The sequence below is a fragment of the Carettochelys insculpta genome, chromosome 18 (assembly GCF_033958435.1).
Source record: "Carettochelys insculpta isolate YL-2023 chromosome 18, ASM3395843v1, whole genome shotgun sequence".
Classification (NCBI taxonomy): domain Eukaryota; kingdom Metazoa; phylum Chordata; order Testudines; family Carettochelyidae; genus Carettochelys; species Carettochelys insculpta.
Genome location: NC_134154.1, coordinates 12,796,059 through 12,820,746, shown reverse-complemented (window position 1 = coordinate 12,820,746; position 24,688 = coordinate 12,796,059). Strand labels below are relative to the sequence as shown.

At 42.0% G+C, this 24,688-nt stretch overlaps 1 protein-coding gene across 8 annotated transcripts in view; it reads left to right on the top strand.

The window, feature by feature from the left end:
* The window catches only part of ARVCF (ARVCF delta catenin family member), a 529,785-nt gene that overhangs the window by 235,429 nt on the left and 269,668 nt on the right, over positions 1–24,688 (top strand). For 7 of the 8 annotated variants that reach the window (XM_075012627.1, XM_075012629.1, XM_075012624.1 and 4 more), the window contains one exon: positions 1,802–2,046. The exons of the other annotated variant lie outside the window; for it this stretch is intronic. In XM_075012627.1, coding sequence (XP_074868728.1) covers positions 1,831–2,046 — 216 coding nt within the window. In that variant the 5' untranslated portion in view covers positions 1,802–1,830. The remainder of the gene's footprint in view (positions 1–1,801; positions 2,047–24,688) is intronic. 8 annotated transcript variants of the gene reach the window in all.

Sequence of the window (24,688 nt, the reverse complement as noted above, 5' to 3'; positions counted from 1 at the left end):
CCCAAGTTGGCCTGGTAGAGGGAGGAATACCTAGAGTAAGAGTCTGGGCAGTGGCAGCAGCCTCAGGGGATTGCCCTCCCCCTCCTCCTAGCACTCACCACACAGCGCTCCACATTGGCCTCCTGGTCCGCTGAGCCCTGCTTCTCTGTGGGCAGTTGGGAGGCCTCCAGCCACCCAGCGGAGCTCAGAGGGCTTGGAGGAGGTGGCGGAGTGCTTTGTGGTGAGTGCCGGGTAGGTGGGTTAGGGAGATAATCTCTTGCAGCTGCTGCTGCTGTCCACCACGTGGCCCCCTTCTTGGGTGGGGGAGGAGTGGGAAAGGAGTTGGGTAGGGCCCTACACCCCTGCACCCCCTTGCATATGGGCCTGACAGTAGAGGTCTTGTGCTTTTCAAGTGCAATTGAAGAAAATCATGTAGTGTCCATACAGAAAAGGATGGTGGGCTATTCCTTAGGGGTTAACTATATGTTGCAGGGCTACAACAATACAGGGTGGATCTTTTGTAGAAAAATAATAGAAGGAACTACCGACATATAAGTAGAGCAGGTAACTATATCTTGTGTATCACATGTAAAATCTTTTGAAAGGACATGTTCTGTAGCTCCTGACAAGATAGGACATTTGCAAGCATTGTGGGGAAAACAAAGAATATTGTCTTGTGAGCACACCCAAGTTACAGACTTTGTAAGTAGTTTACTCATTATGGTTTAATTTCAGTAAACACTTTGATCTGAAACCATCATGCCCCTTTGCATAATGTTCATAATTTGTATATAAAATATTTTAAGTCCCCATTAACCTTAAACATTGGCAAGGTCAGTGGAAAGTTGTGCATCATGGATAACATACACACTGAGAGGGCTTCATACAGAGCGCATCTTTAATATAATGTAGTCAGCGCAGAGATATCTCAAAAGAAACCTGACTGATTTGCTGTGTTTTTCCAACATATGGAGACAAGCAGACCTGTACATTTTCCGTGGAAAGTGTCCTTTTGTTTTTTCTCATTTACATTAATAGGAAGCAGCTGCATGTCTAACTCCTATGTGTAAAAATGTTTATTGGTTATCACGCATGCATATAGCATGGTAATACGATCTAAGAGAAGGTGCTGAAATCATGACAACTGCATTTAAAAAGCATGTTCTGTATATAATTTGCCATTCCCTTCTCATTACAGCATGTCATGTTTTTGTCCAATTTTCTAAATTTACAAGGATCCTTCTATTGTTTTTAAAGGATTCTTTACAACATGTACCCAGTTGGTGACCTTATTAGGATAAATGTATAAAACCAATAAGGGAATGGCTTTAGTTGTCTGGAAGCATGAAATTTCACTGTTTGGAAGCCTTAACTATTATTATAATCCCTGCTGTCAAAGGCAGAGATGTCAGATGAAAAGTTATAAAGAATATGTTCTTCCAGCCAAAAAAGGAAAGTAAGATAATTTTTATATCCTTTTAAAAGTACATTATTGTTTGCACAGTGAAATTAGTTTTGCAAGAGGCATGAAAACCTCTTGTGAGACAGAAGTTTTAAGATAAAGATAAAGGAATTATACAATAATTCTATCAAAGGTGAGGTTTTTTGTTTGTTTTTTTTTTAAATGGAAAGCCTTGGAATAATTACTTTTAATTTGAAATCAAATCAGTGGATGCAGATGAAGTCTTTTTAAAGAGCAATTGGAGTTTGCATCTTAGAATGAATGCTATTTAATAGAGTAATTAATATGTATTTTTATTCTTAACCTCTGACCTGTGCCCTCCTGCCCCTTTACTTAACCCTTTCCATTTGCCCTGGTCAGTTAACAGGCAGGAATATTTGAGAACAGTGATGGAGGACTATGATATCAGGTCTGCTGCCAGCATTTTGGCATCTGTTAAAGAGCAAGAAGCTCGTTTCGAGAGGCTCACACGTGCCCTTGAAGAAGAGCGACGCAATGTCTCCTTGCAGCTTGAACGTGCTAATCAGCCCTCAGAACGAATGAGCATGTGCAGCATTGGCAATGGTCAGCCACTGGCAACTGCGTGGCAGCAACTTGTCCTGCAGGTAACAGCCTGCTTCTCTTACCTGTCACTATAATTCACACACCCCAGACCTTCCCATTCCAGAATGCGAAGAGCCTCTTTCAATTTGTTTGTCACCAGCATTTCATTCCATAGTGTGTGCTCGGAAATAGAAAAACATTGAACTCGGTATGTTTGTTTGATTGCCTGAGGTGAGTAGCATGGGTTATAGCATCTAGGTTAAAATGTTACACCCCTCTTTTTATCTCAAGGATCATTCGTAAAAATGGTAGATCTCTGAGATTTAAACCCAATAAAGAACTTCACACCCACTTTTACAGCTGTGTGCTTTGTACAGTGTGGTGCTCGCTGCGCTTTTAAATGCTTTAAATGCAGGGCCAAACTATCATTTTCTTTTGAAGGCAACTAGAGTTCAATAGAACAGGGACTGGGTGAACACGGTGGATTTCCTCTGTTGAGGGCTGCAGGCCTGCTCCTTGAATAAGGGCTTCATGATTTGACACACGTGTCGGGCACCTCATTTGCATATTGTTTTGAAAGAGCTTCTTTCTAAAGAAGAAAAGCAGTGCAGATGTGGCTCTTTCGAAAGTAATCCCCATCTTCGAAAGAAACCTTCTTCCTCTTTTGAAGGTGGGGATCATTTTCAAAAGAGCCATGTCTACACTGCTTTTCTTCTTTGGAAAGAAGAATATGCCAAGGAGGTGCCAGATATGTAAATCTGCACCTCATTTGCATTTTCGGTTTCCCTCATTTGCATGCCTCTTTCAAAAGATAAATGCTAGTGTAGACACAGCTACTATGTTTATTGAGATGAAGGACAACTCTGATCTGTATGTGTGTCTATTCATAATTCCCTGTCATAGTTTTGCCTCTTGTTTGCTCCTTCACACTTTTTTAATGTCAAATGACAAATTGGTTGCATTTCTAATTGATTCTTCAAACTAGCAAATTTTTTGGAATCCTGAGGTAAATGCGGTGAGAACAGTCACATTGTGAAGGTTCTGGTCCACAATGGAACCCTGATCTTCTAAGGACTTTAGAGCTTGCCTCAATGATACCAAACTCTTGCATTGATCAGTACATGTAGACGGTGTTCATGTTACGTCAAAACAGCTGTGTGCTAATACATTTTTGGTGGCCAGTATTTCATGGAAGCTGTCTACGTCAGAGAGTTCTATCTTGGTGTTCTGTCCCGTACAGATTCAGTGGGTGGAGGTAGAGGAATTTATTTAATGAAAAGCAGCTGTACAGAAAATGGGTGCCATGTTACTCCATGTCGTCACTGTTTAATTATCTTTACCATCTGTTGTCAAGTAGAACATGCAGCTGTAAAGAGCTGACCTTTACCGCTTGGGCAAAAGGAATAACTCCATTAACTGTTAGCAGTTGTAAGTTGTTATCCTGATGATTAGCCACTGGGGGGGGTGCTGCATACATTTTAAAAGAATGGTACACCTGCACCTATGGTCTGCTCTGAGTACGGGGTTTAAGTAAGTTAAGTACACATCCACCTTTGCTTTTCTGAGTGACTTTGTGAAAGGTGTGTGATTAACAGACCCAGCGTCAAGTTCTTTGTCCACAGATCAGGGACAGGATGAGCTTTCCTGCACTGCCATGCCTTAAAGTCCAATCAACTGTTAAAATCAGTAGGAGAGCTGATGTAACCTGTCCCTACGCTATCCTTCTTCTGGAAGGCACCTCCGGCATAAGTGAAACCAGTATTCCATCTATGTGTGTATTCAGTCCTTGGCCTCTTGGGGGGGATAGACATGAAATGCTTCATTTGTAAACATTAGTGTTCAGCTTTTTGTGGTAGCTTGTATAGAAAAAAATGGTACTGTTTTTGAAATAACATTTTTAATTGGCTAAAGATGCACAATTAGGACTTCATAACAATGTGTGGTTAACATTTATGTGAAATACCTGAAAACAATAATGGTCAATTTAATTTCTGGTGCAACAGCAATGACCTTATTAGAGTTTAGAAGAGGGATGAAATTTGCCCATACAGTCTCATACAGAATATTTAAAGATTGCAAAAGTACAGGTTGAATCTCTCCATTCCAGCAGCCTCAGGACCTGACTGGAGCTGGCTGAGAGCATTTGCTGGACCACAGGACATCATTATTGTCTAGCCAACACTTCCACTGCTCACTGGCCTCCCAGAAGATATTTAGGGGTAAATTATCGTTAAAAAACAGCATAGAACACTGAGAACCAGGACTGGTGGCTGTAAACAAACTTTTTGGGGCCTTGGAAACTTGGCTACACTATGATAAGTGGTTGTCCAACTAATTAAAATCATGTCAGATCACAGATGTTGCTGGAAGACAGTGTGCTGGACTATAGAGGTTCAACCTGTAGTACCTTTACATTGACTTCCTTCTGTCATTTAAGGTTACACCCAGCACTTGATAGTCTCAGTGCTGCTGAGTGGCTGTAATTTGTTGATGGATGATGAATGCACTCTATGCACTACACAATCTCAAAAAAAAAGTGCTAGAACTGGAAGAGGTACAGAGAAGGGCAACAAAATGAGTAAGGATACAGAACACTTTTCATGGGAGGAGAGGTTAAAAAGACTGGAATTATTCCACTTGAAAAAAATCAACCATATATATATAATCTTGAAAAAATCTACCAAAATCAATCAAAAATATGGTAGAGGTCCATAAAATCATGAATGGTGTGGAGAAGGTGAATAAGGAAGTGTTATTTATGCCATCTCATAACAGAAGAACCCAGGGGCAGCCAAAGAAACTAACAAGCTGCAGGCTTAAATAGGGTTGCCAACTCTATCAGACTGTATGGATCAGATGCCATTAACCACAAATGACACCCAGTCCGTCCAGTCGGGAGAGCTGGCAACTGGGTTCAAAACAGAATTAGATAATTTCGTGGAGAATAGGTCCATGAATGACGATTAGACAAAATAGTCAGGGATGTGCTATGCTTTGGATGTCCCTAAATCTTTGCCAAAAAGCTGCAGTGAGATGAGTGGATTGATCACTTGATAAATTTCTCTGTTCAGTTCATTCTCTGTAAAGTATCTGGCACTGGCTGCTGTAGGAAGATAGGAAACTAGGGTGGATAGACCATGGGACTAACCTAATGTGGCTGTTCTTACGTTTCATATAATATAACTGTTGCTGTCTATGTATTCTTAGTGTTATTCCATTTGACACTACGCAGGGAACATAATCATCCCTTCTGGAATTTGGAAAGAAATGAGGAATATCACCCTGTTCTTTTGGAAAGTGCCATGTAATCTGTATGAATCCTGTGCCCAGGACTTCTCTTTTACATTTTGTCTGACAGGTGGGGTGGAAACTGACCAAAGAACATGCTCGGTGAAGTATTTGTAGGCAAAGCTTTGCTATATGCTTGCAGCAGCATTACTGTGTGCTTTTCTTTGTATTAACACACTCCCAAGCTTCTCCCAGATAGAATTCTTAGCTGAATTTTCTTTCTTTTTTTTAAAAAAAAGAGTTTATTTAAAAGGAGACGAGGACAGAGGCAATGTGCCAGAATTAGAACAGTTTTCTGAAGTCCTCCAAAGACCAAATCAAGGACTTATGCAAATGTTGTTTCTAATTCATTTGAGATATCTTGTCAGCTGCACTCCTTTTTTATTTTTACTCCAGCCTTAAACTCTCGTTATCTCAACAGTGTCTCCTTGTTTTAGCAGCTCAGCTAGCCATTTCACTAAGTGGAAAGAAAAATAATCTTATGATATTCTGTCTGTTCAGTCTGATCTGGGAGTGCATAAATAGCAAAAGCTAATTGTATTCCATTTGTCTATGTTTGTTTCATGTGCTTCAGGCATTATTTAGCTGTTTACATAATCTCTTAACCGCCACCTGGAAATGTCAGATGGGCAAATGATGTCAGAGCTGCTTTCTAATTGCAAGAAGATTTTAACTTAAGTGCAGTTATTTAAGTGGGGGGAGAAAGCCTTCGGGGCAAAGGTTGCTGAAAGCTTTTTAAAATATTTGTTTTGATGTCCAGAGAAGTAATTTCACCAACTCTCCCACTGTAAGTACTCAGTAAAGGATTGTTTGCATGGTAATCGGAAATGTCTAGAATGATGCTTGAAGATTTTTTGTCTACAGGACCAAATTTGATGATGTACCATGATGGGAAAGATCTGCTCAAATATTGTCACCACACTATGGTCTGCTCCTCCTGAGAGCTGGTAATATTTGTGATTCCTATTGACTTCAGTGAGTTTTGCCAGAGGAAAAGCTGAGGCAGGGGAGCGGGGAGGGGGAGACGACTAATTATGGTTGGCTTGCACAATCCTTTATTGTAGGTAGCACGCCTGCCAAAGCAAAGCTTTGGAGTATGCAGAGGCTGTGTGCTTGCTTGTACTTTCCTTGGTTAGGGGATGATTAACTAACTCCATGTCGAGGGACAGCGCCATGTTGTTCCTGGAGATAGGAGTAACAAGTACCACGTGATTAATGCTGCTAAACAAACTGGGATAAATGCGTGGACATTTTTGTAAATATAATCCCTATTTTAATGGTACTAAGACACAGATAATCCAGACTGGTTTCTAGCTATGTTTTTGTTCAGTCAAGCTTACAGGAGTTGACTTGAACTGTCTCCTGCATTGCCAGCATCATAGCATCCTTAAAATAATGTAGGAAACCTTTCTTGCCCTATGGCATGCTAACAGCATGTAAAGTTTAAATGCGTATTAGTCTTACAGAGTTCATTGCTAAAATCCACACCACTTCCAGCGCCACTCAGGTCAGTGTATTCTTCTGGAGATTTGGGCACTAGAAGGTGTGTAGCTACTTTGCTACATGTTACTGACCCAAATCCAGGTGCACTCAACTGAGCAGAGCCAGCTGTCCCTGCATGCTTGTGTTTGCTTTCCTACATGTTACTACAGAACAGGGTGCACAAAATGGGGGGTGAGCCCCATCAGGGTGTGTGTGAAATTTTGTAAGGGGGGCTCAGCGCAGTTTGGCTCATCCATCTCATTAAAAATATTGAAATAAGTTACTGTTTTTATGTATGTGTATTCACATTTATGTACTGATTAATAAAGTTTTTACATTTTATATACTTAATTTCTTATAATTGCCAAAAGGTTTTTCTTTTTTTCCATGTGAACTTAACTGAAATTTCCATTTGTGTGGATTACATTAGACAGGTTGGAGGCAGGGGCTCTGGTAATTGCTGGGACGAAAAGTGGAGCCTGATGTAAAAAGTCAAGAATGTGAAGAGGTGACTCTGTAGTTGGATGTCCCAAGCTGTCAGTGTACTGGCAGCACAGAGGGATTTGGCCATTTTAGTCTTTTACCCACACTGACACAACACGATAACCTTTTAAGTGTGGCATTTATGACTAGTGCGTATCGTGTTTCTTTCACAAATGTTGAAGACCCTAGTGATGATGTCATTTTTATAAGCTTGATAAAGCTTAATACTCTTCATGTGTGAGGGGTTTTATTTAATCTGCCTGCTTCTATTTCACTTCTCTTCCAATCAAACTTCAACTTAGTTCCTTCTATGAAGAGTGGTAGGGTAGAAAAAAAATATGGAAGTGCACATGTGCAGGGTCTTTACCATAACATCATGAAGAGCAGCAATATTGCTGTTGGATCATGGCTAACCATGCAATTTTTTAATATTCAAGAACATTCTTTTTAACAGAAACAGCTCACACACATGAAACTTATTATAGAAAATGGCTGGATTCTTAGCAGATGTAAATTGACATTATCTTTAATAAAGTTCTGTCAATTCGCATCAGCTGAAAACCTGACCAAAAATGTTCACATTCAAAGGCTCCTGCCCCTGTCAGTACACTGACAACTTCCATTAATGTTAATGCTTCTTTAAAAAAAAAAAAAAACCACACCGTTTTCCTCAATTAAATTAACTTATCCCAATATACAACACAACAATATTTTGATCTCTCTCCAGTCTTCTTTCCAGTGATCTTGCAGTGCTTTACAAGGATTTCAAAGTATTTTCCTACTTATCATGCAAGGAGGCGAGTATTCCTGTTTTACAGATTGAAAAACTGAAACACAAAAATTAAATGACTTGTCCAAGATTTTAAAGTGAGTCTGTGGCATAATTTGCAGTAGATTCTAGATCTTTTTAATTCTGTGTCCCATGCCTTGCCCACAAGACAGTCCCTCCTGTCCTTCAGATTGAGACTATTAAAATGGAATCTGAAAAGACTTAAAACTGACAAAATCCTACTGAATTAAACTACTCACTGCATTTCACTGCTTTGACTTTGAGGTCCCATTTTTTTTAATCTTCATTTTGTAAATTCTCCGCAAATAGAGCTTAGAATTTTCTTTAACAGTTGGCTGAAGAGTCACTCGCAGGTAGTTTATGTCCAAAATGGAAGTTTCATATGGGCACATACAACATACATAACAAACAGTCCTGTAGCACCTTACAGACTAATAAATTTATTAGGTCATGAGCTGTTGTGGGTAAGACCCACTTCCACAGATGATTGGAATAGACAAATAGAATCCAGGGTTTATATAATGTGGGGTGGTGGGGAGGAAGGAAGAAAGAGAAAATAAAAGGTTACCTGTAACTAGTAGGACTAGCAAATTAAGTAGGATGTGTCCCATTCCTGTGAATATCAAAGGTGGGGAAACTGCCCTTGTAATGCATAAGATAGTTGAGATCTCTGTATGTAGGAGGGGACTGGCCAGACAGCCAGTCTGTAGGCTGTCCCCTGCAGACAGCCACCCACTCGAGAAAATACTCACCAGCAGAAACACACCATATACCACAAAAACACTAACCCTGGAATCTGCCTCTGCAACAAACCCCATTGCAAACTCTGTCCACATATCTATTCAAGCGACACCATCAAGGACCTAACCACCTCAACCATACCATTAGTAGCACATAAACCTGCACGTCCACTTATGTGCCATGTGCCAGTGAAGTACATTGGACAAACTGGGCAGTCTCTGCACCAAAGGATGAATGGACATAAATCCCATATCGGGAATTGGAATACACATAAACCTATAGGGCAACACTTTAACCTCTTTGGATATTTAATAATGGATTTAAAAGTAGCCATTCTTCTCTGAAAGCATTTTAGCACAAGATTTCAAAGGGAGACATCTTAATTGGAACTCATTTGCAAATTTGACACATTTAAACAAGTATCAGAGAGGTAGCTGTAAACTAGACCTTAACAGAGACCTCAGATGTGTTATGTACTACAAAGTCTATTTCTCCACCTTTGATATTCGCAGGAATGGGACATATCCTACTTAATTTGCTTCTTGAACAAGTCCTAGGAGTGACAGTCAACCTTTTTTTTTTTCTGCCTTCCTTCCCTGCCCCCGCCCCCATGCTATATAAACCCTGGATTCTATGTGTCTACTCCAGTCATCTGAGGAAGTGGGTCTTACCCATAAAAGCTTATCTGTGAAAACTCATGACCTAGTAAATTTGTTAGTCTGTAATGTACTACAGGACTGCTTGCTATTTGTGAAGCTGCAGACTAACAGTTACCCCCTTACACTGTATTCCATACCTAGACTTACAAAACCTAGCATTGAAAGAAATGTGGGTATGAATTCACCCAGAGGCACATCTTGCCTTAGAATATTAATCCTCTGTCACCTATTTGCATTCTTTCTGTTTAAATTGATAGACTGTGTCTACATATGTGCCTCCTTTTCGGAAGGGGCATGTTAATGAGGCAGTTCAGAACATGTTAATGAGGTTCTGACATGCATATTCAGCACCTCATTAGCATAATGGCAACCAGTCATGCTTTGAAAGTTCTGCTTTTGAAATGCAGACTGGCTGTATAGACGTGGGCACTTTTGAAATAAGTGCCACACTTCAAAATTCCCTTATTTGCAAAACAAATTGGGAATAGGGGAATTTCGAAGTGTTGGGTTTATTTTGAAGTGCCTGCGTCTATACAGCCAGTCTGCATTTTGAAAGCAGCACTTTCGAAGTGTGACTAGCTGCCATCATGCTAATGAGGTGCTGAATATGCATGTCAACACCTCATTAACCTGTTCCAAAGTGCATCATTAACATGCGGCTTCCAAAAGGGAGGAGCATGTGTAGACACGGCCATAGTTTTACTACTGTGAGCGCTCTGGATCTTTGCTGTACTGTATGGAGTACTGTTTTATTGGAAATAATAGCTCTCATGGGGAAGGAAAGCTGGGTTTAGTGTTGTGCTGAGAACATGGAATTGGCATACATTGTTAAGGAGTGACTATTGACTGAACCGTGGTTGTAGGGGAGCTTGTGGTGATTATATACCTATTCCTCCCAGCAAGTGTATTGTTTGTGAGGAGGAGATGTCTTAGGAGACCTAGAATTGGAAACTATAAATATGATTAGTACATTGATTTTCTTTTCAGTGGCTGCTTTTCCCCTGAATGGAATGGCAAAGTAGCTCCAGAAATGCAAAACTAAAAAGCAGTCTGTAGCACTTCAAAGACGAACAAATGATTGGTTAGATAATGAGCTTCCATGGGACAGACCCACTTCTTCAGAGCTGAAAGTTCTGTGAAAGTGAACCGCAGTTGTTTCTAAACACAAATACCAACACTGAGTTTTTCACATTATGATCTGATAACCTTTAACTGTTGTTTGGCGCCTGTGTTAGTCCAGCAGCTCCACAGCTTCAAAGATTTATTTCAGATTGGGCACTGGGAAACTAATCCTTTGGCCCTATTCTAATTCCGGGATGCAATCACACTGTACACTTAGGTTTCTTGTTTTCGAAGATACAGACTAACATGGCTACCTCTCTGATACTGTACACTTAAGTTACTATTTAACTCTCACATCTGCTTTCGTTCATCTGAGTGCCTGATCCTGCACTTAGGTCAGTGATGAATATGTGTGCCTGTCTTGTAAAATCAGCACTGCTGAACAGTTGTGCAAATGCATTAGCTAACATTGAATGCCCAAAGATCTGAAGGTGGGATTGAGCTTCTTCTTTGTACCTTTTGTTATTCAGCACAGAATAATTTACTCTCTTACTGAATGAAGAACTTCTCTGCAGCTGAGTTTGTGATTGTCCTGTTTGTAAAGGGTTATTAGAGATTCACTAAGGCCAAGTCTTCACAGCTTCCATACAGATTTAACTGTTTCATGTGGGGCTCTACGAATGGGTTGACTCATTGCCAGGAATGTCTTAGGAGCTGTCTTCTGAGGTTCTCCACCTGCGGCTGCTCCACCTCTGCAGAGGTGCTGACTTTGAGTTTCCATCATGGTGGGGGTTGACACTGGCTCTCCCTGGCTACACCTCTGCTTCACCACTTTTCTCAAACTCCCGTGATCCACCCCACCTCTTTCTGCCCTGCCTCTTCATCTCCCATTCTACAAATAGAGCCTAAGCCTCTCCCATCTCTTCCTGCCCCCGCATCTTCCACCACCAGGCCTCCTGCATGCAGTTGAACAGTTAATCACTAGCAGGTAATAGGCCCTTGGGGCAAGCAAGAGGAGCTGACTGGCAGGGCTGCCATTTTTATTGTGGATGCTCCAGCTTTGAGCACCCACTGAGTTGGTCCTTGTAGTGCCCTGCCTGTTCTTGTGACTTGGCCCTTCTGGGGTACTTCCTAAAGTGAGCAAGGGGAATTAATGCCACAAAACTGAATGAACAAAAGATACAGGAAATGACATCCCCTCAGGTGTGTTAGGATCTGTCCCATCCCTTCTTCACGGAGGGGGCTTCTGACTGGTTGTCTGACAGCCTTTTCCTTAGGAACAGGTGGTTTAGTGCCTGTTCTCTTCCCGTGCCTGCTAACAAGAGAGCTGTTCTGCTCCCCCTTTAAATAACTCCTCCAGTCTGTGCATGCCTTGCTTGCTGTGGTGGGGTGGAGCTAGCTGAGCTCAGAGCAAATCACCTACCTTTTATTGCCCAGTGGGGGGTATGTATATCTCATCTCAGGCTCTCATTTGCTTTTTGCTTTACTGAAGTACAAACCTGAGTGTGGAAGAAGTTAGATTGATATAGAAGAGCCTTAGACTGGTAAAACCCCATCCACATTCAGGGAATTATACGGCTTTAACAATTCCAAACTGGGATAGTTAAAGCAACAGAAAAATTATGTGTAGATCAGGCTGTTTCCAAAAAGAAAAAAAAGTGGTTCCATCATTTCAATTGACAATGCTCTAGCACAAGGATCCTTTGTTACTGACATTTTGATTAACTTGTGGGTCCAGACTCTTGCTACACTGGTGTTTTGCCTTAGAACTAGTGAGAAACCTTTTCTTTAGCATAGGCGTATCTTTATAATAATAATAATAATATAATATATGGTCCCTTTTCATCTCGAGAGACTGTGGCTAGCAGTGGTGGTGAGGATCTATGGGCAGTGTTTGAGTCTGCAGCTTCTCTTGTGGCTTATCCATCCAATATTGGATTTGCACGCTTGATTGCAATAACCGCATGTCAGTCTATTTCGGAAATCTGGAGTCTAAGAGTTTTTCCTGCTAAGGTGAAGGTCTTTTGTGTGGCTTGCACATATATTATTGAAGGATGATGTGCCCTGTTGTAGCAATTGTCACCAGGTATTTCCATCTGATGATGTACATTCCTGGAATTTTGGATCAATGTTGAACTTTTCAACAGTTCAACATCTTTATTCTATGTTGTCCATAAATCACTAAATAATTTTGGTGCTCGCTTTGCCTTTTTCTTTTAATTTAACCTAGGCACTAGGGAGGTGCCAGTGAGGGGAGTTAAGGGAACATGAGGGAAGAAAGACTTGAGAGATCCCCACATTAGTTGTCTTTGGGCTTGTGTAAACTACTACCTTCCTTCGAAGGAAGGATGGTAATTAGGGTGTTGGGAGTTTACTAATGAAGTGCTGCTGTGCATAGGCAGCACTTCATTAAGCAAATTTCCCCCCCGAGAAACTTTGAAGTTTTAAACTTCGAAGTACCGGTACATGTCTAGCCACAGCGCATCTGCCGATACTTCGAAGTGCCAGTGCAACTTCGAAGTCCCCTTACTCCTCAGAATTTTAGGATGTGCGCCGGTACTTTGAAATTTAAAGCTTCGGAGTTGCCACGGGGAGAGAGGGGAAAGAATTTGCTTAATGAAGTGCTGCCTATGCAAGGCAGCACTTCGTTAGTAAACTCCCAACACCCTAATTACCATCCTTCCTTTGAAGGAAGGTGGTAGTGTAGACACAGCCTTTGTCAGGACAACCTGAAAACACAGATCAAAATGCCATTAATCAAGCGAGTTACAAGTAACCCCACTTAAATCTTTTTCCACTGTGCGAGTATGGGTCTGGCTGCTCAAGCAAAACCAACTTGCTAAAAAAAAAGCTACAGAATGTTTCTTGTTTGAGATCCTGTTCACTTATCTTTCTGGAGCCAGCTGGAACAGGAGAGAGATTATAAACGAGCAAGTGGGTTATTTTGTAAGTTTTCTGTCTGATGTATTTTGTGTCAGTAATCAAGTGCCAGCATTTTTCTGTTCTACATTAATATTGTGGTGCCTTTGTGGTAGAGTGGTAGAACAAACGCTCTTGCCAAAAGTGACATTCCTTTTGGGGAAGTGAGGCTGAGGTTCAAGCACAAGATAAGCTCAAAAGTACAGCAGAGCATACAGCAAGAGTACAAGCTACAAGAAGAAATTAGTGCAAAAGTTTGCTGAAGAACCCCTCCCCTCACTTAATTACTTAGTGTTTCACCTGTGTAACATTAAGCCCATTGTTTAGCTGACCCAAATATCACATTGGGTACTTGATAGACTCAGTAAACCAGTGGATCTACCTTTTTGCTTTTTGTCTCCAAATTACAGAGCTCAATCAATTCCTCAGATAAAGGCAACAAAGTTTATCTCCTAAGATTGTCTGCCCTGAATAAGTCTGTGGAACTGGACTGTTGAAATTTAGAGGCCAGTTCTGTCATCTTGATATTATAGGTGATAAATGCATTAGAAATGCGTATATGGTTACAGATAGTACAGCAGAGAAAAAAGGTGTAGCCTGATCTAAACCGAGGCTTTGCTTGAGTGCCTGGGGAGTTTACTTGTCCTTCCATTTCACCCTCCTACCCCCATGCAGAGTGTATGAAGTCCCCTTTTCAGCTGTTTCACTATAGTCCACAGGGTCCCCTCGCTATAGGGAAGTTCATGCTTTTGTTCCAGTGGAACTAACATATTTGCACTCATGTTAAGGGATTGATCGTACTAGAAAGTAACATGCATTCTTTCCTTATGGGTAAGGTGCTGGAAGAGGTGCAGACATGATCCCTGTTGGTTTGCAACTGCTCTCTGGAGTGCTGGCATGCTATTTCTTTCAGTGCCATGAGTCCCACTGTTTGAGAGGTCCAGCCAAGCCTGCCAATGGAGGAGGAGCATGGAGGGTGGGAGGGTGCAAGAGGACAGTTACCCCAGGGCCCAGCCTTGCAAAGGGGCCCAGACCTCTGGCTATAGCAGCAGCTTTAATCCTAGTCTAAATTCAGTGAACACCATAAAAATGAAGGGGCTGCTCCTTCAATTGTTACTCCTGTCTGACATCTCATTGACTTTCCAGGAAACTATCTGGGGCAGATTTTGATAAAACTCTCACATGGATGCACAATAAAGTTGCACTCACTGCTCTTTTACCAGGGCTAGCCAGAATCCCAACAGGGTTTGTAATTCTTGCTTCCTCTTAGGGCACCACCACTCATAGGGTATGAAATAGGGTGAGGTCATCACAGAGTCAAAGGCAGTGTGCCTGGCTCCTTTAAAACCCTTTTTGCACTCCAAACAGTGCACAGGGCAGAATCTGGCCCCACAGGAATGGGCTTTAAATTAATGCAAGAATTGAGACGGTGAAAATGCATGTCCAAAAACTGGAGCATTATCGTTGATTTCAGTGGGATTACAGTTGGACCCTTAGGAACAGAGCCCATGACATGCAAAGACCCTTCTGCGTGGAGGTGACCAGTATGACCACTTTTAAGGTCTACTGATGTCAGCTGGAGTTAAGAACACTCCGTATCTTGCAGAGCAACTCATTAGAATTAATAGTCTCAGGGAGGTAGCCGTGTTAGTCTGTATCTTCAGAAAACAATAAAAGCAGTCCTCTAGTGCCTTAAAGATTAACAGTATTATTTGTCAGGAGATGAGCTTTCATGGGACAGACGCACTTCTTCAGATCTGAGGAATAACTAATAGCTGGGAGAAAAAGAATTTAAAAAAGACAGAAAAAAATGAAAGAAAAAGCTGATGAATCAGCTGGATGGAGGGAGGAGGAGAAAAAAAGCCTCTGCAAGTGTCTATAAAGTTAAGTGGGATGCCTGCAATCACTGTCAATATCAAAGGTGGGGAAATTGTCCTGGTGGTGTGTAGGATAATTGAGATCTTTGTTGAATCCATGGTGATGGGTATCAAACTTGAAAATAAATTCCAGTTCAGATGTCTCCCTTTGTAATCTGGTGTCAAAATGTCTTTGTTTTAAAACACTGTAAGGGAACGTGAGGAAGGCCTGGAAGTGCAGGGGCTAAACAGAGCCTGTTTGCCCAATGAGCCCCACCTCGTTTCACCTGCCACCAGTGTCAGGCTTGGAGGCAGAATAAAAAGAGGACGCTAGCCCAGGTAAGGGCTGACCAGCCAAGAGGTAGTAGCTGGCTCTGATGCCCCTGGGTCAGCCGCCGGAGGATGCAGCCTCCAAACCCTCCCCCATGCTCAAAGGAGGAGAATCCCGTAGAACTCTCTTCCTAAGGAGGGGAAAACTAGACTTGCAGGGCCACTCCCGACACTGAGGCTACAGCATCTAGTGAGTGGGCTCAAGTCCTACACCTTGGGCCCATAGGCTCCACAGGGGCCTAGCCACTAGGACACCCTACCAATAGTGGTACCTGTTTACAAACACCTTGGCTGTGTCTACACTAGCCCAAAACTTCGAAATAGCCATGCACATGGCTATTTCAAAGTTTACTAATGAAGCGCTGAAATACATATTCAGCGCCTCATTAGAATGCCGGCAGCTGCGGCACTTCGAAATTGACGCGACTCGTCCAGACAGAGCTCCTTTTCGAAAGGACCCCAGCAATTTCGATATCCCCTTATGGGAATAAGGGGATTTCAAAGTTGCTGGGGTCTTTAGAAAAGGAGCCCCGTCTGGACGAGCTGTGTGCCAGCGAGCCGCGTCAATTTTGATGGGGATTTTGAAGTTGCCAGGGTCCTTTCGAAAAGGAGCCCCATCTGGATGAGCCGTGCAGCGGCGAGCCGCGTCAATTTCGAAGGGGATTTTGAAGTTGCCGGGGTCCTTTCGAAAAGGAGCCCCATCTGGATGAGCCACGCGGCAGCGAGCCACGTCAATTTTGAAGTGCTGCGGCTACCGGCATTCTAATGAGGTGCTGAATATGTATTTCAGCGCTTCATTAGTAAACTTTGAAACAGCCATTTGCATGGCCATGTCGAAGTTTTGGGCTAGTGTAGACGTAGCCATTCTGTTACATCTTTGGTAGCATGTCCTACCAAATTGAAATTCTCACTTACCAGTTTATATGTATTCAGATTTCTAATGTCTGATTTGTGTCCATTCACCCTTTGGCAAAGCAATTGGCCTGTCTGCCCAGTTTGGCGAAGTGATTGTCCACTTTGTACATGGCATAGTGGCATTGCTGGCACATGGTGGCATATATCACATTAGCGGAAGTGCAGGAATATGAGCCCTTGAGTGTGTGACCGATGTGTTTTGGTCCAGTGATGTTATCTCCAGTGTAAATTTGCAGACAGAGATGGCAATGTGGTTTGTTGCAAGGAAGGGTTCTAGCAGTAGTATTTCTGTGGTGTGGTGTGTGGTTGCTAGTGAGAATTTTCCTGAGGTTGGATGGAAGCTGAAGGCATCTAGGTAAGAGTAGCGGTCAGTGGGTTTCCGGTATAGACTGGTATTGATTTGACCATCAGTGGTTTGTACTGTGGTGTCTAGGAAATGGATCTCTCGTGTGGAATGGTCAAGGCTGAGACTGATGGTGGGGTGCAAGTTGTTGAAATCCCTGGGAATACTTCAGTGGTCTCTTTACCATGGGTCCAAATGATAAAGATATCCTCAAAGTAGCGTAAGTAAAGGAGGGATAATAGGGGATAGGAGCTGAGGAAACATTGTTCTAAGTCAGCCATAAAAATGTTAGCATACTGTGGGGACATGCAGGTGCCCATAGCAGTGCCGCTGATCTGGAGGTATAATTTGTCCCCAAATCGGAAATAATTGTGGGTGAGGATAAAGTAAGTGCATGTTAACGTTTTACATAGATCTGCAAACAATACAGTGTTTCCTGTTAGGACTTCTGTACTGAGACCCTTCCAAGCTTAATTTTATACAGAATACCAGCCTTATGAAACCAAGAAATCTGATTGTCCTCCTTTGCAATGTGCCATTTTGTATATCTGATTATTGCAGGGTTTGTTGATGCATCTCAAACAGGCAAAAGCAGGAACAAACAGCATTAAGGACTAAAATAATTAAGTAATATTGTGTTAAACAGGATCTGTTTTTTCAGAAAAGCATGCTACCAACATTAATCTTAGAGAATTAAAACAGCATCTTTAAGTTTAAAACTTTCTAGTTCTCATGCACAATTCTGCGAAGTTCTAGATGCTGAGAGGGGAAAGTTTAAAACCTGACAATAACTTGTTTTCATTAGACCTTTTTTTAATTTCTTGGAATCATTTTATTAGTTTGCTTCCTGATCATGCAGATGTATCTGAACAGGCAGAGGTGCTTCACTGAAGCCATGTGGCTTTGTAAGGGTTTGCCCTACCTATCAACCTGCAGGATCAAGCTCATGTTTTGTAGAGATGTCATACAAACAAATTCTTGAATTTTGAATCCAAACTATCAGTCTTTGTTTTAAAACAGCAAAAAACATCTGCCCAAAACAAAAAGTTGAGCGCCACTCTTGGCTACCCACTGGATTGCTGGGGGTGAGGAAGAGCCTTTCCAGGCAAAAGTATCTCAGGGCCTCTCCCCGGCTGCAGGTCTCTGTTGCCTCTCTCCCACATAGGCCTCTGACCACAAAGCTCCGCCCTGCCTTTCTTGATCCTGAGACATTTCTAGTAGCTTAAACACTTACTGTTCTAGAACTCCAGTGCTGTGACATTGTGGGTGCACAGGTTAACTCCTCTAGTGGTTGAGGTACACTGATACATCGCACAGCATTCTGATTCTACTTAATCCCACATAAAATGCACAGATTTGTACAGAAGTAATAAACTCTGCTGTACTTACCATGCCATGCCACTTGGGATGTGATTAGCATTGTCTGGCCTACAGTTGCCAACTCTCCTGACCATGTGCCATTTGGAGCAATGGCGGGACCATCCAGAATCCCCTGTTGCAGTGCATAGATTGTTTTACGAAACATGGAGCCTTCAGATCTCCATTTGTCCTCTTGGACCTAGGCTGGTCTTTCCCCTTTCTATTTTCTGCTCAAAAACTTCTTTTGCGTCATTGAATCATCCCCACTGAGTCCTTTTTAAAGACTAAAATCACCGTGTTGGTGTATTGGTTCTGCTGCTAGTAATTTTCCACTCCCCCCAACATATATGCTGGAAGGAGAAAAGCGGAGACAGTATCTTCTGGCTTCAGCTAACTCATTGTCATTCAAATATTTCCACCTATATTGGCAGCCCTTAAATTCTAATATCTCATTGTTGTCCCTTGTCTGGCAGAGACACAATACAGCCCTGTTAACCAATGGTGAATTCCCCATTTATAAAGAGGCTTTCACTGAAGCAGCAATTTTTTACAGCAGCACCTTCATAATATTAACCAGAATACTTAAATTGTGTAGCCGATTTGCTCAAATCTTCCATTTGATTTTGTTTTGCTGTCTTGAAAGCTAAAATTGAGTTAGACTTGTGAAAGGAGTTTGTTAATGAAATTGAGGGTTATAATTGCCATCACTGAATTATCGAATGGCTACGTCTACACTAGGGGAAATCTTTGAAATGGCCATGCTAATGACGAAATCGGAGAATACTAATGAGGCACTGAAATGAATATTCAGCCATGTTTCGCTCACGCGCAGCTCATCTACACGGGGGTCCTTTTCGAAAGGACCCTGCAAATGTTGAAATTCCCTGCTAGGAATAAGAGGACGTCAATGTTTGCAGGGTCCTTTTGAAAAGGACCCCTGTATAGATGAGCTGCGTGCAAGCAAAACGTGGCACTTTCGCAGTGCCACAGCCAGCAGCATGCTAATGAGGTGCTGAATATTCATTTCAGCACTTCATTAGTATTCTCCGATTTGGTCATTAGCATGGCCATTTTGAAGTTTTCCCCTAGTGTAGACGTAGCCAATATGTTGCTAGCCTGGGTCATCATATGAAAAGTGTTTTCATGCTTTATGTGTCAGATTTTGTTCGTAGGCCAGGTCTACACTGCAGACTTATACCAGTTTAACTGTGTTGCTCAGGATGTGAAAAATCTACACCCCTGAGCAACTGACCTAAACCGCTAGTGTAGGCAGTACTATGTCAGTGGAATTACTACAGGTTGAACCTCTCTCGTCCAGCACCCTCAGGACCTGACAGGTGCCGATTTGAGAGAATTTGCCAGACAATGGGAGGTCAGTATTGTCTAGCAGCATTACCAACACTTCCTCTGCTTACTGGACATTTAGAGGTAAATTACAGCTAAATAACAGCACAGAACACTGAGAGCCAGGACTGGGGACAGTAAACAAACTTTATGGGATCACGGGAAACTTGGCCACACCCATGATAAATGGTCATCCAGCTAACTAAAATCATGTTGGATTATGGATGTTGCCGGACAGAGAGTGACAGACTAGAGAGATTCAACCTGGATTAACTCTGCCAGTAGGAGAAGCTCTTTGCATCAGCGTACTCTTGTCTTTGCTAAAGCACTGCTGTGACACAGCTGTACTGATGTAGCTGCATCTATGTAGCTCTGTATGTGAAGAAGAGCCCTTTGCTTCACCATTGGAGGCCTGAAATAATTCACTGAAGTCAGTGGACTCAGCAGTGGAACTCAAAACAGAATGGCAAAGGATAGCCATCAACAGCCTGAGGTTGAGTACCAAGTGTAATTACAGCCCTTATTTTAAAATAAACTTCACAGTTTATTCATGGTAAAAAGCTTCTGTCATTTCTAAACTGAAAATTGCTGGGCAGAACAAAATATTCTTTTAACTATAGCTGTGGAGATGGAAAGTTCTACATAATGTTACTGAAGTGCTTTTAGAAACAGGACTTAACCAGAGATGTATCTTTAGCCAATGACACAGTGATGGTTTTAGGCCACTATAGTTAAAGGCGGGATTTGAATTTCCATTAATTGTTCTCCTCCTCTGCAAATCTATTTTCATGCGTGAGTCTCTGAAGTGCATGAACTTTGCCAAGGGCTAAGATTTAACACACAAGGCCTTTACTCAGGAGACTTTACCCCTCATTTCAGAAGAAAATGTAGAGTTGTTTCAAATGGCTTATTTTTCCTTTGCATTACCATTCAAAAACAGGTTTTGTTTTGTAATAAAAAAAGTTAGACTAAATCAGGAGCAAAGAAGATATATAACTGCTTTTGAGATTTTTGAAATGAATAAACCATACCAACCACCTTCTGCCAATAAAACTTTGAATTTTGGCAAATTAATGTATCCCCCAAAAGATCCATCCCTGAGTGATGTCTGACACAAATGTATACCAATAAATGCTCCCAGAACAGCATACAAGAAAATCATCCAGAAGCTCTTGCTGTATGATCATTTGATTTTGACATATACTAGTATGTGGATTTTTTTAAGCAATTACTAAAGTGTTTAGTAAATAACTCCTTTTTAGCTCATGCAGTTTTGAAGGATAGCTGGAAATAATGGACACTCTAAACGTAAAGGAGGCTCTTTTTGGAGAGTGCCTTGAAGATACAGTGGTTTATTTCCAGCTGTGCTTTTTAAAAGAATTAAAATAGGGCACACCTACACATGCCCGTGTACCAGTACTTAGTATTCTGGTGCTCTTTGCTACTTTTTTTTCACATGCTAAATGGAACAGAGGCAAGTGGTTTACCCATGATGCTAAAGTAATAAAAAATAAAAAAGGCTGACTGGTATTGAGTGAGTACTATGACAGGCAACCCGAAGATTTCTGTCTGTATGGAGAGTTCTTGAACTGCTTTGGTAGCTCCTGCTTTGCTGGCTTTTTATGAAAGCTACAAGTCACTGAAGTCCAGAGGTGAAAGTAAAGCGGGTGCACCCTGGGGTGCAGCTCCAGCAAGAGCTGGCGTGGCTCTGGCAAAAGCCAGCAGAGAGCTATGTAAAGAGCTGGCAGGGAGCCATGTTGTAATAGGACAGTACCTGCAATAAATTTTAAGTTGTTTTCACCCCTGCAGAAGTCATATGCTGTGTCTCCAGGCAATGCTCACTTTTACTCCTGAGCAAATGCAGGGAAGATTTCTAGAGTGGTTCACCTGAATATATCCAGGGAAAGTGGGATTAAATTTAATAAAACAAAAAGGAAATCTTAGGCCAAGCACTGAGAAAAATTGTATTGTGAGATCTTATTGTGATATAATCTCTGAATCAGGGGTTGAAATCTCCTTGGGGAAAAACCTAGACAGGTTTTACATTACTAAAGAAAATCCTGCATTGTTACAGAGTTAAAACCTTCTTTTTCCTTCTAATTTCTAAAAGAGAAGAAAAGCTGCATCTGCAAGAAAAGTGGTACCTTTAAAAAAGAAAAAAAAATCAAGTGCAGAGAAGTATGGAAGGAAAGACTAGGGGCAAAAAGCAACCCTTAGAATGAGATAGGCGAGTATCATCACCAACATTCAGATGGCAAAGGACAGGCAGTCTGTTGCCATCATTTAAAGTTCAAAGGAAGTAATTTAAGGGTTCGGTCCTGCAAACACATCTGATGAAGTGGGTCTTTTCCCACAAAAGCTTGTGCTCCAAAATATCTATTAGTCTATAAGGTGCCACAGGACTTCTTGTTGTTTTCGAAGATACAGACTAAGTCAGCTATCCCTCTGATACTTTTTAAAGTGAATAGTAACAACGAGGAAGCCGTGCTAGTCTATACACTATCAAAACAAAAAGCAGTCAAGTAGCACTTTAAAGACCAACAAAATGGTTTATTAGGTGAGCTTTCGTGGGACAGACCCACTTCTTCAGACCATAGCCAGACCAGAACAGACTCAATATTTAAGGCACAGAGAACCAAAAACAGTAAGCAAGGAGGACAAACCAGCAAAAGATAATCAAGGTGAGCAAACCAGAGAGTGGAGTTGCTCACCTTGATTATCTTTTTCTGATTTGTCCTCCTTGCTTACTGTTTTTGGTTCTCTGTGCCTTAAATATTGAGTTTGTTCTGGTCTGGCTATGGTCTGAAGAAATGGGTCTGTCCCACGAAAGCTCACCTAATAAACCATTTTGCTGGTCTTTAAAGTGCTACTTGACTGCTTTTTGTTTTTAAAGTGACTACTTCCATTTGTCTCTGCATCAGACTCCCCATTGCCTGCTACAGTTACGTCTACATGACAGCCCTTTTTGAAATGGATATTTCTAAATATCTTATTTCGAAATAACACAAGCAAACACAAAATGCATTTAAAAATAGAACTTAGCTATTTTGAAATAGCATTTCCAGTCCATAACATTATTTCGAAATAATGCCATTGAAGCCCATTATGACTTATTTCACAATGGCTACGTCTACACGTGCAGCCAACATCGAAATAGGCTATTTCGATGAATAACGTCTACACGTCCTCCAGGGCCGGCAACGTCGATGTTCAACTTCGACGTTGCTCAGCCCAACATCGAAATAGGCGCAGCGAGGGAACATCTACACGTCAAAGTAGCACACATCGAAATAGGGATGCCAGGCACAGCTGCAGACAGGGTCACAGGGCGGACTCAACAGCCAGCCGCTCCCTTAAAGGGCCCCTCCCAGACACAGTTGCACTAAACAACACAAGATACACAGAGCTGACAACTGGTTGCAGACCCTGTGCCTGCAGCATAGGTCCCCAGCTGCCGCAGAAGCAGCCAGAAGCCCTGGGCTAAGGGCTGCTGCCCACGGTGACCATAGAGCCCCGCAGGGGCTGGAGAGAGAGCATCTCTCAACCCCCCAGCTGATGGCCGCCATGGAGGACCCAGCAATTTCGACGTTGCGGGACGCGGATCGTCTACACGGTCCCTACTTCGACGTTGAACGTCGAAGTAGGGCGCTATTCCTATCTCCTCATGAGGTTAGCGACTTCGACGTCTCGCTGCCTAACGTCGAAGTTAACTTCGAAATAGCGCCCGACACGTGTAGACGCGACGGGCGCTATTTCGAAGTTGGTGCCGCTACTTCGAAGTAGCGTGCACGTGTAGACGCAGCTAATAGGTGTTATACCTAGGCAGTGGGGTTTACCGCAATTGAAATAATGCACCTGGTATTTTGAATTTATTTCAAAATAGTGTGTGTGTCATTTAGGCTGTGGCCAGACTAGCCCCTCCTTTCGAAGGGGGCATGGTAATGTGGCACTTTGGGAGATGCTAATGAGGCAGTACTATGCATATGCAGTGCCTCATTAGCATAATGGTGGCCACGCGTGCTTTCAAAGTGCCACTTTCGAAACGTGCTCTGCCTATGTAGCCAGGGGCCTTTCGAAACGATCCCCCTGATTTTGAAACCCCCTTCTTCCCATTTGGTTTTGAGAAGAAGGGGCTTTCAAAATTGCGGTCGTTTCAAAAGGCCCCTGGCTACACGGGCAGCATGTGTTTTGAAAGCAGCACTTTTGAAGTGCATGTGGCCGCCATTATGTTGATGAGGCACTACATATTCATGGCAGCACCTCATCAGCATCTGACAAAGTGCCACATTGTCATGCCCCCTTCAAAAGAAGGGGCTAGTGTGGCTATAGCCTTAGAGAATGCCAAAGTTATTTTGAAATAACTGCTCATATTTCAAGATAACGTGGCCATGCAGACGTAGTCTAAGAGTTCAAAAACTCATGAGCTGAGCCCTTAAAATATTGTGAGATTGCCTTGGAAATCATGGGACCTGAAATACATTGTGAATTTTTGATTTGCCTTCTGATTTTTGAGCTTCTAGGGTTTACATTTTCAAGTTTTTCTCCAGAACCATAAAGGTGACAAATTTGTTTTTTAACAAACACTGAGATTCTTATATACCAAATATCACAGGGCTTGCAAAAATATGAGCTCTGACAACGTGAGAGTACTTACCTGTGTTAGAGCTGCCAGAGTCATGTCTGAAATTTTCCATTGCATTGGCTTTCATGCACAAGTAGGTCTTTCAATGTTATATTGATACAGACTTTACACTCCGTAAAAGAAAATATCATAGAGGCCTGGGCCCTGACATATATCCCTGCACGTTTGGCATGTTTTCTGTGCCATGGCTGACTCTGCAGAAGTTGAATTGTTTTATTTAGTTAACTAAAAGAGGGCTCACTTTTCTTCCATGCTATTAATACACATTCCTTTTGCCCTGCTTTGCCATGACTTTAAGAATGTTTTCACAGCCTGTTGCCAGCCTGCCTCTAGTGTAAACTGCTACATTTTAATTGAACTCTGAACATTTCTTGCCCGTTGGAGCAAACTGGGGTGGCACAGGTAACAAGAGTTTTAGATTGGGATGAATTTTGGCATAGCATCTACTATTGCTGTCAGCCAGAGGAGCCTTTGTGATTTTTTTTTTTAAA